At 34.6% G+C, this 15,655-nt stretch overlaps 1 protein-coding gene across 2 annotated transcripts; it reads right to left on the reverse strand.

Annotated features, from left to right (window-relative positions):
* Positions 1 to 3,681: 3,681 nt before the first annotated feature.
* LOC132633265 (AMSH-like ubiquitin thioesterase 1) lies at positions 3,682 to 11,259 on the reverse strand. Of its 2 annotated transcripts, none has more exons than XM_060349564.1 (14): positions 10,911 to 11,259; positions 9,097 to 9,161; positions 8,300 to 8,375; positions 8,034 to 8,219; positions 7,331 to 7,422; positions 6,591 to 6,696; positions 6,258 to 6,304; positions 5,708 to 6,038; positions 5,522 to 5,611; positions 5,366 to 5,428; positions 5,194 to 5,268; positions 4,754 to 4,816; positions 4,506 to 4,558; positions 3,682 to 4,250 (listed from the first exon to the last, which is right to left on the reverse strand). In XM_060349564.1, exons 1-14 carry the CDS (start codon positions 11,028 to 11,030, stop codon positions 4,076 to 4,078), a joined length of 1,542 nt encoding a protein of 513 aa, XP_060205547.1. In that variant the 5' UTR covers positions 11,031 to 11,259; the 3' UTR covers positions 3,682 to 4,075. The 2 variants fall into 2 exon arrangements, with proteins under 2 accessions (XP_060205547.1, XP_060205546.1); XM_060349563.1 differs by having other exon boundaries at positions 5,708 to 6,047; positions 10,911 to 11,257.
* Between the last annotated feature and the right edge of the window lie 4,396 nt (positions 11,260 to 15,655).

The raw sequence follows: 15,655 nt of genomic DNA on the forward strand, positions 1-15,655 counted from the left end.
TCGAATTTTAATTTTAAAAATTGAATCCTCTATGATAGATTGATAGTAAATACGAACCCTCTTATGGTAAACCTTTTACTGCGTGAATCGGAATCAATTCATATAGTAAATTTCGCATACCGAATAGTTATTTAAATATATAACTATTTTTCTTGCTCTTGTTTTTACAAATTTGCAAGTTATGACATGTATCTTGGTAAACATTAGAAGACGGAGGTTGTGGTTAGCGGTTAGCACTTGACCCCTTTCTTCTCTTGACTTTTGGTGGCTGCTAACTCAACCACTGACTTAATTATTCTTTTTTTTTTTATTATTCCATTTGATTGTTTCTAGAGAACAGGCTTAGATGAAAGAAAATAGAAAATAAAATTTAAAAACTAAAATATAGAGAAGAAGAAGAAGAAGAAGAAATTCATGTTGCTTTGTACTACTAGGTTGAGTGTGTTTAATTTTATTTTTTTTAATCAACAAGCATGTTTAATTATTGAAACATGATCAAGTAACACATGAAAAATGTTGATTATAAGCCCCTTTCAGTGAATAATCCAAGATCCATCATTGATTCGTAATTGCTAACAGCATAACTACGCTACCAGGAATAATTCATCTCAATTGAACCTTTACCCACTTCTTTATATTTAATGAAGACAAACTAAGTGAACTTTATCACTAGTAATTAATTCGAATTAAATAAGATACAATTGCCCATCATATAAACACTTTCTTTGCGGATAAAATCAATTACAATTATTTCTACAAGGACGTCAAACCTAACTTCAGCGCTCTCTATGATGACCTGTGTCATGCCTCTATAAAAATTATGACAATCATTATCAGGAAAGGTGAATTGATTGGGTCATACTTAATTCAAATCCATTAACATTTAATTAAAAATTACTTGTCCTGAACACAATCAAAATCATACGTGTGTCAATAGACTGGTTCCCTCACTAACGTACCTTTTTTTTTTTTTTTTAAAACGAAATACCCAAGTTCTTTTCCCCCCATTATACTATTAAATGTCACTATTTGTTAGTGACTCCCCAAAATAAGAACTGAAATGTACCTTAATATATTTTGCTATTTGACTTTTGTTACTTCCCTTGGATAAATTCCAATATACTAGAAGCTATTTCGGATTGATATGACTAAAATAAGCATTAGTATATTTCAATTGGGAGTAGTTGAAAGTTTCAGATATATTTGGTCTGATTCTGCAATTGAAGACATGCTTTCCATTTTCTTCTCAACAAGCACATGAAAACAACAGATTAAGCAAAGAGTACATGTAGTTTGCTTTGAAAGTTCAGCAATGAATATTGCAACAGTTTGCAATTAATTGTGTTCTGCAACACTTTTATATTGGCTTATAGCCTGTTTGACTAAGCTTCTAAAAACAGTTTAAAAGTACTTTTCAAAAAAGTATTTTAGCTAAAAGCAGTTTATGTTTGGCCAATTAATTTAAAAAGTACTTTTGAGCAGCAATTAGTGTTTGACCAAGTTTTTAAAAAGTGCTATGTGTATTTTTCTCAAAAGTACTTTTCAAAAAAGTACTTTTGGGCAAAAGTTATTTTTTCTAGCTTCTGAAAAACTACTTCTGCTACTCCCCAAAAACACTTATTTTCTCCCAAAAGCTTGGTCAAACACCTCACTTTTTAAAAAATAAGCACTTATTGAAAAAATAATTACTTTTGGAGGGAAAATAAACTTGGCCAAACAGGCTATTAGTCTAACTCTCGGAAGGATAATTTTCTTTTTTGTACCACTTTCTTCTAGAAACTCTGTCCGTGTGAAATTGCTTAAGTTGCTCGTCCAAGCCTAAATAAAGGAGGTGGATTGCAGTAGATTCACAACCAACATAAAACTCATCAATTCACGAGGAGTCCCTATAATATTATTTGATATGACGATGTGACATGAGTTGAGCTTAAATCGAGAAGTAAGAATTCATATAACCGACCCAACTTGTTTGGAATTGAGGCATAGTTGTTATACCAGTTACATCTAAAACTAACACGGAGAGGATTTTCGGGTTTTGCTAAAACTAGTTCATTGTTGACTTCTAGACCAGAAATCAGAGCTTTAATCACAAGCTTTCCCCGCTAGCTTCTATTGTCACCACTATGGATGTAATATCATCTACTGAAGGTTCTAAAATTGAATTGACATCACTTAATTAGATCAGCGTCCATTTTGAATTATGAAACGCTAGTCAATCTCGAATAAATAAATAAATATTTTTTCCCAATTTATCAACAACAAAAGAATTTTAGTTGGAAAATGTTAATAGTGGTAATGAACATCTAAGGTTAAAACGAAGATATCCGGACGATAGGAAGTCGAGGTCCATAGAACATATGGACCAACCATGGCGTGAGTGAAGGTATACATCGATCAGTGACAGCCCTCGTTCTCACAGAGGTTCTGTCAATTTTTCAAGGTTTTGACAGACGAACCATATTTGATACTACTTCACATGCCAGCAACTTGTCCACATTCTGCAACTAAGGCCCAACAACACACCTAAGTTGTGGCCTCACAAGCCATTGAGTCCTTGGCGAGTTGGCCATTGCTCATTGTGTTCACAACCTTACAAGATAACAGGGCCCCAAAATCAAGTACGCACTTGTTGCTATCAAAGAGATAAACAAAACAAAAGTATGCCAAATCAACGAGCTATTTTTAGTCCTCGACAGACCTAATCAATGAGTGTTTAACTCGAGTGAAAATTGATGCCCACGACGGATGGCTGGTTAAAGAGAAGGGACCAACAATCGTCTAAAGATGGGGTACACATGAAACCTTACGCGAATCCAACATCAAAATGAGAAGAAAATGAAAAAGTTTAAAAGGCGTATCATAAATTCACATGGTACGCTCGCTTTTGGATGACTTAGCCTGAGAGACAAATTCGTTGGGTCTACTGGGCCAAAGCGGACAATACATGTCGGGGGCTTGGTTTTTTCAGCCTCCGACCGAATCGAGAGATCAATCCAAATAGGCTGATTCCACCCCAAAGGTTACGTCTGCCTTGCTCTAGTTGCCTCAACCACAAGAGAACAAAAAGTAGACCACTCAATTTACCCAACGACGAAAAAAGAAGGTGGAACCCAACGCCAATTCTCTCCCGCAAAAGAAAAAGAAAATCAGATCTAAGGGAACACTACGGCTGAGCCCAAAAAAAAAAGGAAAAAAAAAGAAAAAAAGAAGAAGAAGAAAGCTTCTACATAATGCAGACTAGTACTGCAGACCCTAACAAATGCAGGAAAGATGATACTGCAGATTTCCAGAACGCCACTTCTTCCTACATTAATCAGAGGCCCTGAATAACGAAATAGGAAAAATCATGGACAAGATCATTGGAATTTGAGCGCACCATAAAGCTATGGATGGCATACTGCGAATTGTGAAATAGATTACTACAAAATAATGCTCTCCATAATTTAAAGGAAAACAACCGATTGGTAAATATCTCTAGGATAATAACCAAGTTATGTAAGTAAATTGCTTCCAATTGTTCAATCATTTAATACTAAAGTCATTCTTTGATAAAGAATTCTAATTTCTAAATCGAAAGATTTGTTTCTTTCAACCCCTATTTAGATTTTGACTAAAGGTCAAAAAGCAACTTTCTTTGAATATTTAGTCATTCTAAAAGATGATGAGATAAAAAAGTGTAACTATTCTGAACCAACAAAACTATATTCACAAAGTAGATATGACAACTGATGCACAACTACAAGTCAACAACTATAACGTCAATAGTTTTGACCATTTTTCAAGTTTACACACGATGATGCCTGAAAAGGAATTTCTATTTACACAGTTGGTTTTAATTATATGAATTCAATGATGCAGTTCTATTATATCTGCAAGAATGCCAGGCATGAACCTCTTACAACCTTACCTGCACGCAAGCTGCAGCTGGAAGAGTTACCCGTTAACAACTTTCAAATTGAGTATTCAAGGATTATGTATTGACATCTCGTAGACCAATCAACATTGCGAAGGCACAACAAACAAGCATCATGGATGAAAGATGTACTATTTGCAAATCATTAATCAATGATCGGAATCATCTCAGATCAATGACATCAAACTTCAAGTTAGAATCCATATAGACATCTGTACAATGCTTGTAAATTGGGCTACCATCAGGAGGGGGGTCATGTGGATGAAAACCACGCCTTGGACATTGTCGGATAACTGTCATACCACCCGGATTTGTCAATCGGAATATTCCATGTTTTCTACACACATTAGAATACCACAAATTAGTTAAGATGAGCAATCCCCAAAAAATATTCCACTCACGCAGGGCAATTTTCTCCAGTCATGGGAAATAGCTAATTTGTTACGGTTAAGTAGCTAGGTCGAATAACTAATTCCACCAAGCAAGATATATAAACCCTATCAAATGATTGAGTAATGCACAATCCTTGTACCAAGAAACGGCTTTATACTAAGAGAAAATTCTACTTCACCAGAGATTGAGGCTACTTTACCTTGAACTATCTCTTGGGGCCATTACAATTGCAATAGCTTCAGGCAACATGATCTGCTTAATCATTAGTAAAGGAAATAGGTAAATCCAGGATCTGTGACGAAATCATATCAATAACAAGAAAAGGATGCGCAGTAGATTAAACATAAATTCAGGTGTAATAGGCCATGTAAAGTTTTGCCACAGTCTTCGTAAACAAACTAGAGACATATCCCGGTTGGGGAAGTAGAGAGTTAAGAGTACAGAAACCTGATATGAATATTGGGTGTGAACATCAATGGATGACATGAAACATGATTGCGTTGGATGTGTCTGAAAAGGAATGCAAAGTGAAGAGTCATTACTTGACTTTAATTGTATCATGGAGTAAAAGCTTTTCAAGTTTCTTTTGAGATAAAATACCATATTAAAGTAACTGGAAGAGAAGCTCTTACATAACTTGTAGAAGGTACCATGGACAACATTTTAAGATACATTTCCTGTTATGACTCAATAAATCACAACAAGTATTCTAGGTGTTCTAATAGCTACTTGATAGTTGTTACGTATATTTCCTCACAAAAGCATAGCAAACCCCACCAGATCACAGAAACTAAACTGTGACTTAGTGCAATAGTTTATACTTTAACATGACATCATAATTCAGGAGTAATTTATCAAGGACTAGGATCCTCGCAAAATAAACTTACATGAATCCACCCAAGAGGAAACAATGATTGCTTATCTTGAACTTCAAATATTTCCTCCTCATTTGTAGTTTGACACTGCTTCGAAAGAATTCGATCAGGATACTATCCAGGAAACACATCCAAAGGACAATACAAGGACTCTCTTTTTTGAATATAGAGGACTCTTACTTACCGAATCTGATGTCGCTTCCTGCTTGGGAATGATTAGAGCTGTGACATAAAATCTTCGGTTTTTCTGAAACAAGCAATAGCGTGGATGATGATACAGCTACAAAGTGATTGTAAGTTTGTAACTTAAAACACAATGGTAAGAGTTAATGGGACATACAAGTGATCCAGCAAGAACACCACAGGTTTCAAGATTTTTGTTAGTATTGGACTTGGCTAACTTCATGAAAGTATCCATCACAGATGCTGACTACAAAATGAGAATAGGTGAAAGCATTTCATAATGTAAGACAAGAAATCAATAAGGAAATGGACAACCAAAAAAATGGATGTAGAAAAATCTCACAATGTGCAATTGCAGGGGATCTTCAGAACAGATTAGACCATCAGGTGATGATTTAACCAATCCACATTCCATCTCATCGACTGGACATGCAGCGGTTGGCATCAAATCTTGTACCTCAGCAAGAACGGGTGGAGGAGAAGGTTGTCTAATAATTTCTGATTGTAGAGGGCTTTCTTCTGTATCAAAGGAAATCAATGAAGCAGGTTCATCAAGACGCAGCACTGGCTTGTCCCTGTTGACTGGCAACGTTGATTCCACACATGGTTTTCCACATTCTGAACTGATATCATCCTTTTTATCAGAACACTCATTTTCAACAGGCTGCAGGAGGCTGTTTTCCCTTCAAGGATTAAGGAATATACTCAAAACTCAAATGCAAGCACGCTGGCAGAATAAACTTATACAGTAAATAAAATTATCCGTTGGTAACTCAGGACTGCATTATAAACCCTGATAATGTCATTACTAATATGATTTGCAACAGCTAGAAATATTTACATATAAATGATAAAAACATGTTGAAAATTAACTCGATTACTATGAATCTCACCTGGGGATCAAAATTGGAGTGAAGTCCACATTACTTGGATAAGACACCTGCATTTAAGAATGGAAGTTGTAATTACTACAGTTACTTTAGTCATTACATTCCAGAAAAGGGGTTATTTGCCGGGACTCCCAATCTATGCCTATCCCCTCAACCAGGGCTTCTTTTCTCCAGAAATAAAGATAGAAAACAGAGAAGTAAAATGGAGGGGGAAAAACATCCTAGAAAACAGAGAAGTAAAATGGAGGGGGAAAGCATCCTTCATTCTCCTCTGTCACTAGCTTGAGGACTATAATTGTATTTAACCAAGCCAAAAAAAAAAAAAATCCTTCATACCCCTCTGTTACTAGCTGGAGGTTGCCACTGTCCTCGAAGTCCATTTGGACCCAAGATGGAATGTTTGCTCAGAGTTTCATCCTTTGGATGCGGAATACTAAGTGACCTAGAAAAGCAGAAAAAAAAAATAGCAACATTAAATTAAATAGTTGACATCCAGCAAACACAAGCTCAGTTTCACCTTGACTAATGCATTCTACCTCGTTGATCATTGTTTCTAAACCACACATTATGCCAGCCTAAGAAGAGATTTTACTTGCAACTGCTATACTATATGATTTCAGTGTGTAGATTTGTGTTTCTTATGCTTTGCGGACAAGTTAAAGCTAAAGCAATTACTTCTTGATTCTTTTAATCTAGCATGGGAATGTAAAATGTATCTTTGTCATTCCATACTCATGTGTTTATTAAGATAAAGAGAAACTATTCTTGACATCCGCGTGATTTACTTTAATAATTTGTAGTTCCCAAGGAATAATGATGCACTACTCCAAGAATGAAAGCTACAAACAGGTCTATTTCATACTAAAGTCAGTTGGTGGTTTGTGTATAAGTGATTCCATAGGTCTTCAGGAAAATAGAGGCATTGTAAAACGAACAGATTCCACATGCAACATTCACATTTAGCAAGAGCTCCGAGACTAGGGCCAGAATGACTACTCCGTGCCATTAAAGCGCATTGATCGGCCAAATTGCATCTGGCGATAAATTACAGAGTAATCCTTATTGGAGAGACTTACAAACGGCGGATATGCTCATCTACTGGCTTCACAAGCAAAAACTGCTGAGTTGTTGGAACTTGAGACCCAAAATCTCGAACTGGTGCGGCTATCTGTGAGATGTGGAAACAACGCCCATCAGAATAGACCATTAATACAAGCAAGCATCTATCTCTATGGCACCATGGTATCTAGGGTTATGAAGCATGTACAAAACAAAGAAATTTGGAATCACTGGAAAATGGAAACTACAAATTCCAACTCAAGACCATGAATCTAGTATTTCATTCACCACCTTTCACCTTATCTTAAATAAAATCTTCTAAGGCAATCTAACACACCACAATCTCGACATTTTAAGTAATTTCTCGGTTATCAAAAAATCATCTTTAAGATGAAACAACCTATGGCTATGAGACGCCAAATTTTCCCATAAGTAAAAAGTTTTGTTTCTGGCAAACCCCTTAGTTAGTGCAAACTGCAATTATCACTTTGGTAAGCTTCAAGCAAACAGCTTCTTAACATCTTCAATGCACCTCTTGATTTCTGGTGATTATATACAGTGCGCTTGGAGTACTGCACACTAGTACAATACACTTTCAAGAAAATATGAAAGACAAATAGATCCCATAAAACCAAACTTGCACGCATTACAACCAAATTCAAGGCAGCCAAACAAGAAACTTGAATGACACCTAAGAAGTAGTAAGTACATGATGCATACCTTATTTTTCCCCCAAGCCTTAAAGCTTTGCTTATAGGCAGGATAAAACTCCCCAGATAATCCTAAAAGATTATTTTGATGATGATTGTTCCCCTTATTCACTTGATATTTCCTGTTTAGCTCCTCAAGTTTCTGTTGAACTATTGGCTTCAATTCCTCAAGCTCAGCCACGGCATTTAGTAATCTCTTGAGATCAAATACAAAAAAGTAAGACTAGGTAAAGCTTACACATGAACCTGAATAGAGGAAAGGTATCGATGTCTTACCTTTTTCAAATAAATTTTGTTGCTCTGAAGTGATGCTCGATAATCTCGATGGCATGGTATTGTCTCCGAGACCAAACTTAAACAGCAAACAGTAATTCAAGTACATACTTCCGGGTTCAGAAAAAAGTTAAGCCATCCAAATCACTAAAACCACCTAGTAATTCAATCTAGAGGCTTCTATCTTAAGAAAAAATAGAAAATACCTTAAAAACTTAAGGTTTGATTACAGAGACCTAACTTGAGGTTACTCAATCAGACATAACTCATCCTTAATTTGAGTAACAAACTTCCCGCACTTAAAAGTTTAGAGAAACCAAAAACTTTTTCTACACATAAATTAACCTACTAGCCCACTGGATTAGAATGTGGATTCAAAACAAACGAAATACTTATTTAAGTATTTAACAAGCTTTTAAAACTCATTTTTTTAAAATCTGGTGAATCAAAGCAAGTCTTGAAAGACTCAAGCGCAAAATTTAGACAAAGTATTTTTGTATGCTTCTCTGTACCTTACTCTTAGTTGGCAAGTAATTAGAAAAAAAAATGATTTTGATGCATGCACAATTGACAAATGTGCTTCTTAGGAGATAACACTATTACCCAATAAGTCAGCTTGGTCAACTCTGTAGAAAAAAGAAAAAAGAGTTTGGCTACTCAAATCTAGAAAGGGAGGTCTTCTAACATTCATGATTCAACCACATCGGAATTAAGCATAATAAACATAAACCTTAATGCAAGTCTGTGACATTAATCTGAAAACAAAATATAGCTTTGGATCATTTGACTTCATTTCTCACCTTGAGTATCTAAGAAGCATGACATACAAATCTATGACGTCTCCCTCTGCGCGAAAAATGTCAGCCTACAATATTGTAACCATATCATTTTCCTGCGATATCGCTCATAGGGAATAAAGAGGAATTTGGACTCAAATAGAAAGGTATATTTATAACTATTACCTAATAGCAAAGCACTTGAGCACCAAAAGATATTCGATTGATCATAAGAGTCATAAAATGACGTGAAAGTTACTAACTCAGTGGCATAACAAAGCAGGCATTCCAACTCCAACAGGAAAAAGTGCACCACCAAACAAGTACTATGCTATAGTTGAGATAATATGAAGAATGCAAAGAAAAGGCTCAAGAGTAATAAACAGGGATAGCAAACAATAACACTGCCGGTCGATCAAATCAAAGGATCAAAAGTGGCTAGCAGAGATGAACTAACAAGGGTTTCTAAGATCGTGAAAGCACAAGCATCATACAGATATCATAGTTATTGGACAAACTACTAATGCATTATAACATCGATGATTGCCTATTCCCCTGTACTAACCAAACAAGAGTATGAATAGAGTGAGGGAGTCCCATTCCCATATGCTACTTGACTTGGAATAGGACCAGAACAGACCGAAGAACTAACCTTTGAAGCAAAGAAAAATCTTAATGCAAAGCCAGCATTGGACCTCAGTACTGACCTAATAAATGAGCACACATTTCCCTAACTACATCAAAGTGGAAGAGTTTCACTTGCTCTGTTTCAACTAAACCTTAACCATCCAACCACCTAAAAAAGTTAGCATTCAATTTCTCAGTTCAACAATTGTTCTTTTTTATAACCGTGGTGTCCGGGCCAGCTTGCGCGCACCTCGACTAATTTCGCGGGATACCTGTCACCTCCCACCAGCAACAGGTACCAGCTAACTCTGTCCACCAAGGCTAGGGCAGATGGGACGAAATCACCCAGTGCTACTAGGATTTGAACTTGAGATCTCATGGTTCTCAACCCACTTCACTGACCTCTAGGCCGCACCCTTGGGTGCAACAGTTGCGCATTTTAGCTAGAAAGCATTACAGAAGTTAATGGTGGACTCTTGGCAGAGATAATCCTAGAGAGTTAAAAAAATGTTTCTGAAGTATGGCAGTCTTTTCACTATTACTTTCCCAGTTAAAGATGTTACAACACACAACACCCACTGAAATTCCATAAAGTGGGGTCTGAAGAGCGTAGCGTGTACGCAGACCTTACCTCTACCTTGGGAGGTAGAGAGGCTGTTTCCGGAAGACCGTCGGCACAAGAACCAGCAATTCAAAGCAGTATAAAAGGCATGACAAAATAACAGAAATCGAAAGACACTAATCGAAGTACTAGCAATAGCAAATAGTAACAAAAATCGAAAGACAAGGCACTACAAGAATACTACTAGTATGAAATAATAAGTATGACAGCACTCAATTACTTACTAACCTTCTACCCTAATCCGTGTCCTCCATAACCTCCATCCCAGTTAAAGATATTATTACAAATAATAAATAAATAAATAAATAAATAAATAAATAAATACAATCATAACAATGTTATGACAATGATAACAACAATCACAACAATAACGAAATACTCCCAATAGTTCTCCAATGAAAACCCTACAGTCGCCAATTCTTTCAGAGGACACGTCAGTGGTTCAATTTTCAAGCTTAGGAGTTGCGCACGCAATGATATATCTTTGATCACTGAACAATCGATCTAAAATTCACTAACTTAGTTCTCAATTCAAGGAAATGCAAAAAAAAAAATACAAATTAATAAAGTAAAGCTTATAGAAATGGACCTGTTTGAGGACATTATCTGCGATACGATAGTAAATTTTCAAAGCGAGTCGATTATCTACATCGAGTTTCTTCGTACGCGCTGCGATGTTGATTTGCCCTGATGATGACCGGGTCATCATATTGAAGAAATTGTAGATTTTGTTTTTCTCTATTTATGCTTTGTTAGCATTCAATTGAAGCAGATCTTTATTTGTTAGCTTGATTAGAGACAGGCAATTGAGTCTTCAATGGCTGCTTGTGCTTGCAAGAGAGAGAGACAGAGATTGGGGGAAGAGACGGGTCAGGCGAACAATGAGGTAATTCATGAATCATACAGGGGCAAATTTGGAAAGACGTTATTAGGGCCCGTTTGGTTACGCAAACATTCTTCTCTTTTTGGTGAACAATAGATGGAGCACTTAATAATACTCACATCTTTTACTAATAATAATAATTATCGGTATCAGGAATTCACTAGTTGGATTAATTAAAATTGTACTATTTACCTCAAACTTATTATAACATAATATAATAATATATAAAAGAATAAGTATATATTTTATATATATACTACTCCGTTTAGCACTAAATTATGGGTAATGAATATGTAATGAATATCCGAATTTTGTGTTAGTTTTGACTTCTGAATCACATGATTCGTTTTGTTTATTTGAATTCTTAATAAATTATCTATACATATTAAGTAAAAAAATCAACAAAAATATAGAGTTTAAGTTAAAAGGTTCTACCAAAGCATTTAAACTAACATTCTGTTTGGATCATTGTTACTCATCGTTTCATAATGTAATGTACTGTATCGTATTGTTTTGTAGATACAACGTCTGAATTGACTGTACCGTTTGCTGTTGTTTAATAAAAAAATTATTGTTCGATTTGACTGTATCGTACTGTATTGTAATTGGTAAGTTTACTAAAATGTCCTAAACATTGTACATATTAAATCTATCAACAATTACTAATAAAAATAATTTAAGACAACTTCTTTCTGCTAATTTATCACAAATTATGCCTCGTATAAGCTATTAAATTCATGCAAATTCTACCAAAATTAATGAAAAACATGTTATGAATATTACAAACAATAATAAGATGTTATGAATATTAAAAACAATAATAAGTACACTTTTTTTCATTAGAAGTTCCTTATATATCCAATGTAGAAGCAACGGTGCACTTCTCCAATCCAACATTGCAATTCGAGAACCTTTCCATTTTCTCGTAGCATACGAAAAAAATAGCTCTTGAGAACGAAATTTGACAATTAATAATTAATTGAAATTAGTAAAGATTTTTTAACCAAAACGCAGAAGGAGAGAGATGATGAAAGAAAGGGAGAGCAGCCACACATCTAAACCTAGAAGGAGACAGGAGAACGAAGAAGATGTAGGCAAGTATATTTGGGTGGTGTTAAATAATATAAGGGTAAAAGGTAAAATAGGATTAAAAAATATTATCTAAGAACATAATTAGAAAGAGAAATTAGACAATAATGGAATAACACCAAATCGATTGTTACATAAAATGAGACTTTTCATTGTTACGTAACGACAGAAGTTAACAATACAATAGTTAAATTCAATTTACACTTCACCATTAGGTTGGTATTGTTGGTTGTAGTCTTTGGCTATGATGCAAGCCCTGTAATGATTAATAGGTTCATCAAACTTAGTGTCTTTTGTACAGTTACTCCCCAGTTACTTTATGAGATGATACGCAAAATTATAAATAGGAATTTCAACAAAAAAAATCAAAGAAAGTTTGATAAATGAAAAGAATAACTCCATTCTAGTGCCCGTTCAAAATCTTTATTGTACTTGTTAGGAAAATTTAATAGCCAAAATTTATTAAATATTTGAAGAAACCGGTAAAAAAAGACAGTAAGTGTTGGGCCATTTTACATTAATTAATTATTTAACGAAAAGCAAATATAGGTACAAACAAATGAGTCACTTTTATGAAATATTAGAATAATATGGTGGATGTCCAATTCCTAAAAAATTAACTCTCACTACTCTTCTCCATGACGTATAGTTAATCCTCTACTATTTCCTCACCATTATGTGGTTATTACTCCCACACCTCCATGATCTCCCCCATAACTATCCCACGATGTCAATTGGTTAATGTCATCTTTAAGATAATTTTTGTAACTCTACTTCTATATAATAGTATAAATAGAGCTATATGATGTAATATGGATACACGCTTGTAGACACTTGAACACATTAGGATGAATAAGAAATTTCTCCTCTCTTGTCTCTCTCTCTATTTCTATTATTTTCATCCTTTAATATTATTACTCTTTTAGCTTAATTTTACAACACGTTATCAGCACGAAACTCTAGCCAAATTTCTACCATCTTGCAAGTTATGATTATCTTCTATCCTTCAAAGGCAACCACAAATTGACGTGGTACAGCAAATTTCGTGGCATGGTCTTTGTATATATATACAACCATGAATAAAAGGTGATGTTGCAATTTTTAATGCAATCCTCAGGTATGTTTTAACTACGATTACAACCACAATAATCCGATGCTATGCTAGTTAAGAAAATGATTTAGTTACCGCTATGTTAAAACTAAGGTGTTTGTTTTCATTTCTTAAACTTTGTTTTACTTAAAATTGTAAGTGCCTCACGGTGTCCATCCATCTCTATTAGACTAAGGATTAGTTACTAATTGGAACAAAGTTGAGACCATGAAAGAAAGCACTCAAAAATTTATTCTTCTAAATTAATGAAGTTAGATGAATGAGTTACGAAGGAATAACCAGTAAAAGTTCCTTCCGAGAATACGTGCATAGTATAATTTGATCATATAGTCAATGTTCTTTCACTTCTGTGTATGTCCAAGGAATATTTCATTATCAATTTGAATATGGCTTTATGTTTATACTTGTACTTTAAAAGTGTATCATGTTTATGAACCTCATTCTTGCTTTTTAATCCCCTGAAGAAAGTTTTCAGTTTTTAGGCAAGGAACCACCTACCGTTACGGACTACATAAGGTGAGGTTACTTTATCTTATCATATAGTGTTTATGCCTATAATCGTTAAAAGTGATAATAAAGGCTTTTAATGATTTTATCAATTCTTTAAATATGCACAATCAGATTGGTGAAGTTAACATACGTTTTTGTTCATAAGCTTAAAGTATTAGGCAACTGAAAACTCAATATAGTCCAATTTTGAGTAATCTTTTGATGAGATTGTCGTTGGAATATTAAAAGATGCCACAAATTTTATACCTTGTAGTGATTCTAGATATATTTTATTCGAGATAATATGTATCAAAGTGTTAGTATATTGCTTACTTCTCTTATATTATAACGTCACAAAAAGATTATGAGATATTTGAACAAATTTCACCAAGACTCCAAGGTCTGTTTCTCTTTTGGCCTTCCTTTATATTTGTTCCGTGTTACTAATATATTTTGTACGGACTTGCTGGACTCCTCGTGGTAGAGACATTTCTATTTTAAGAGTTTACTTTATCACCACAATTTGATAATTTACATTTGGCCTATTATGTCATTGGTTGAGGGTAAGACGGTGGATTCAAGTCCTATCGCATCAAGAGGGTAAGACATCGGGTTTGAGTCCTGGTGCACTATGATAATAAGATGTTGGGTTTAAGTCCCATCATATTATGTCCTAACACGCTTTATATGGATAAGTGGTTGGGTATGAATCCCGATTCACTATATTGATAATATAATGATGACTAAGGCAAAATAATATTTATTTGATGAAAAATTGTGAAGCCCATCCCACTTGACATGCTCCATTCCTTGATGTGAATGTGGTAGCGGTGAATAATATATATGTCTGAAAGAAGACAAATAGTGGAATGTATGAATCTAGACGTGGAGGGACAAAATAATAATAGTCATCATTGTGGTAATATAAAATGAAGATCATTATGGGGTCTCATAATGGTCCTTCAAAAGGTGAAGGTAATTTTTTCCATCAAGATGTGGTATGAAAGGTCATTTGGGCACACGGTTGTCGTGCAACCTAACTTGATGAAATTGTATAAATCCTCCATCAAAGCAAAAGATACAATTTCAAAGTGATGTCGAGGTGGGTCTATGATTATGATAAAGACAATGGGCTTATAATGAAAATTTATGAAGCACATATATATGACTATAGTCCATTCCTTGAACATAATATTGTGACTTGTAATGAGCATCGTGAATGCTCGCCTATTTTGAAAGTGAAATGTGAATACATTATGGATAAGGACGTGCTCATGTATGGTTGGATAAATACCGCAACTCATCTCTACGGTAGGTTTGAGAAAAATAAAGAAATTCTATATTGGCATAAACGGACATTGGTCACGTATTTTTAGTACATCATAAATATTGTGGTATGCCTTATCATGAATTGTCGAAGGATAATAGCAAGAAATAAATCTTGCCTATAAAGGTTTTGACCATGACCATAATGACGATTACTCCCTAAACGGAGATGTTCACCATATGGATGGTATTATGAAATATGTGGTAGTACATAATTAATTGGGAGCCTTGGAAAAGCTAATTTGTTACTACCTGGAGGAATGAAATTATTCATAATATTGGTGTTATAGTAAGTCTCAAAAGAAACTTTTTAAATTTCAAAGGCATTGGTCAAATATGAATTATATTGAGATTATAAATTATGTGAAGGTTTAATATCTTCTTATTACTACAAATATAGGGGGTAAATAAAATGTAGGTGTAATGTTGTCCGGTT

The sequence above is a fragment of the Lycium barbarum genome, chromosome 3, assembly GCF_019175385.1.
Source record: "Lycium barbarum isolate Lr01 chromosome 3, ASM1917538v2, whole genome shotgun sequence".
Classification (NCBI taxonomy): domain Eukaryota; kingdom Viridiplantae; phylum Streptophyta; class Magnoliopsida; order Solanales; family Solanaceae; genus Lycium; species Lycium barbarum.

Coding starts and splice junctions, on each gene's coding strand:
- LOC132633265 (XM_060349563.1), bottom strand. CDS start 11,030: ATGATGACCCGGTCATCATCAGGGCAAATCAACATCGCAGCGCGTACG. Junction 9,162..10,910: donor CAGATAATGTCCTCAAACAG/GTCCATTTCTAT, acceptor ACAATATTGTAG/GCTGACATTTTTCGCGCAGA. Junction 4,251..4,505: donor GCCCCAAGAGATAGTTCAAG/GTAAAGTAGCCT, acceptor TAATGTGTGTAG/AAAACATGGAATATTCCGAT.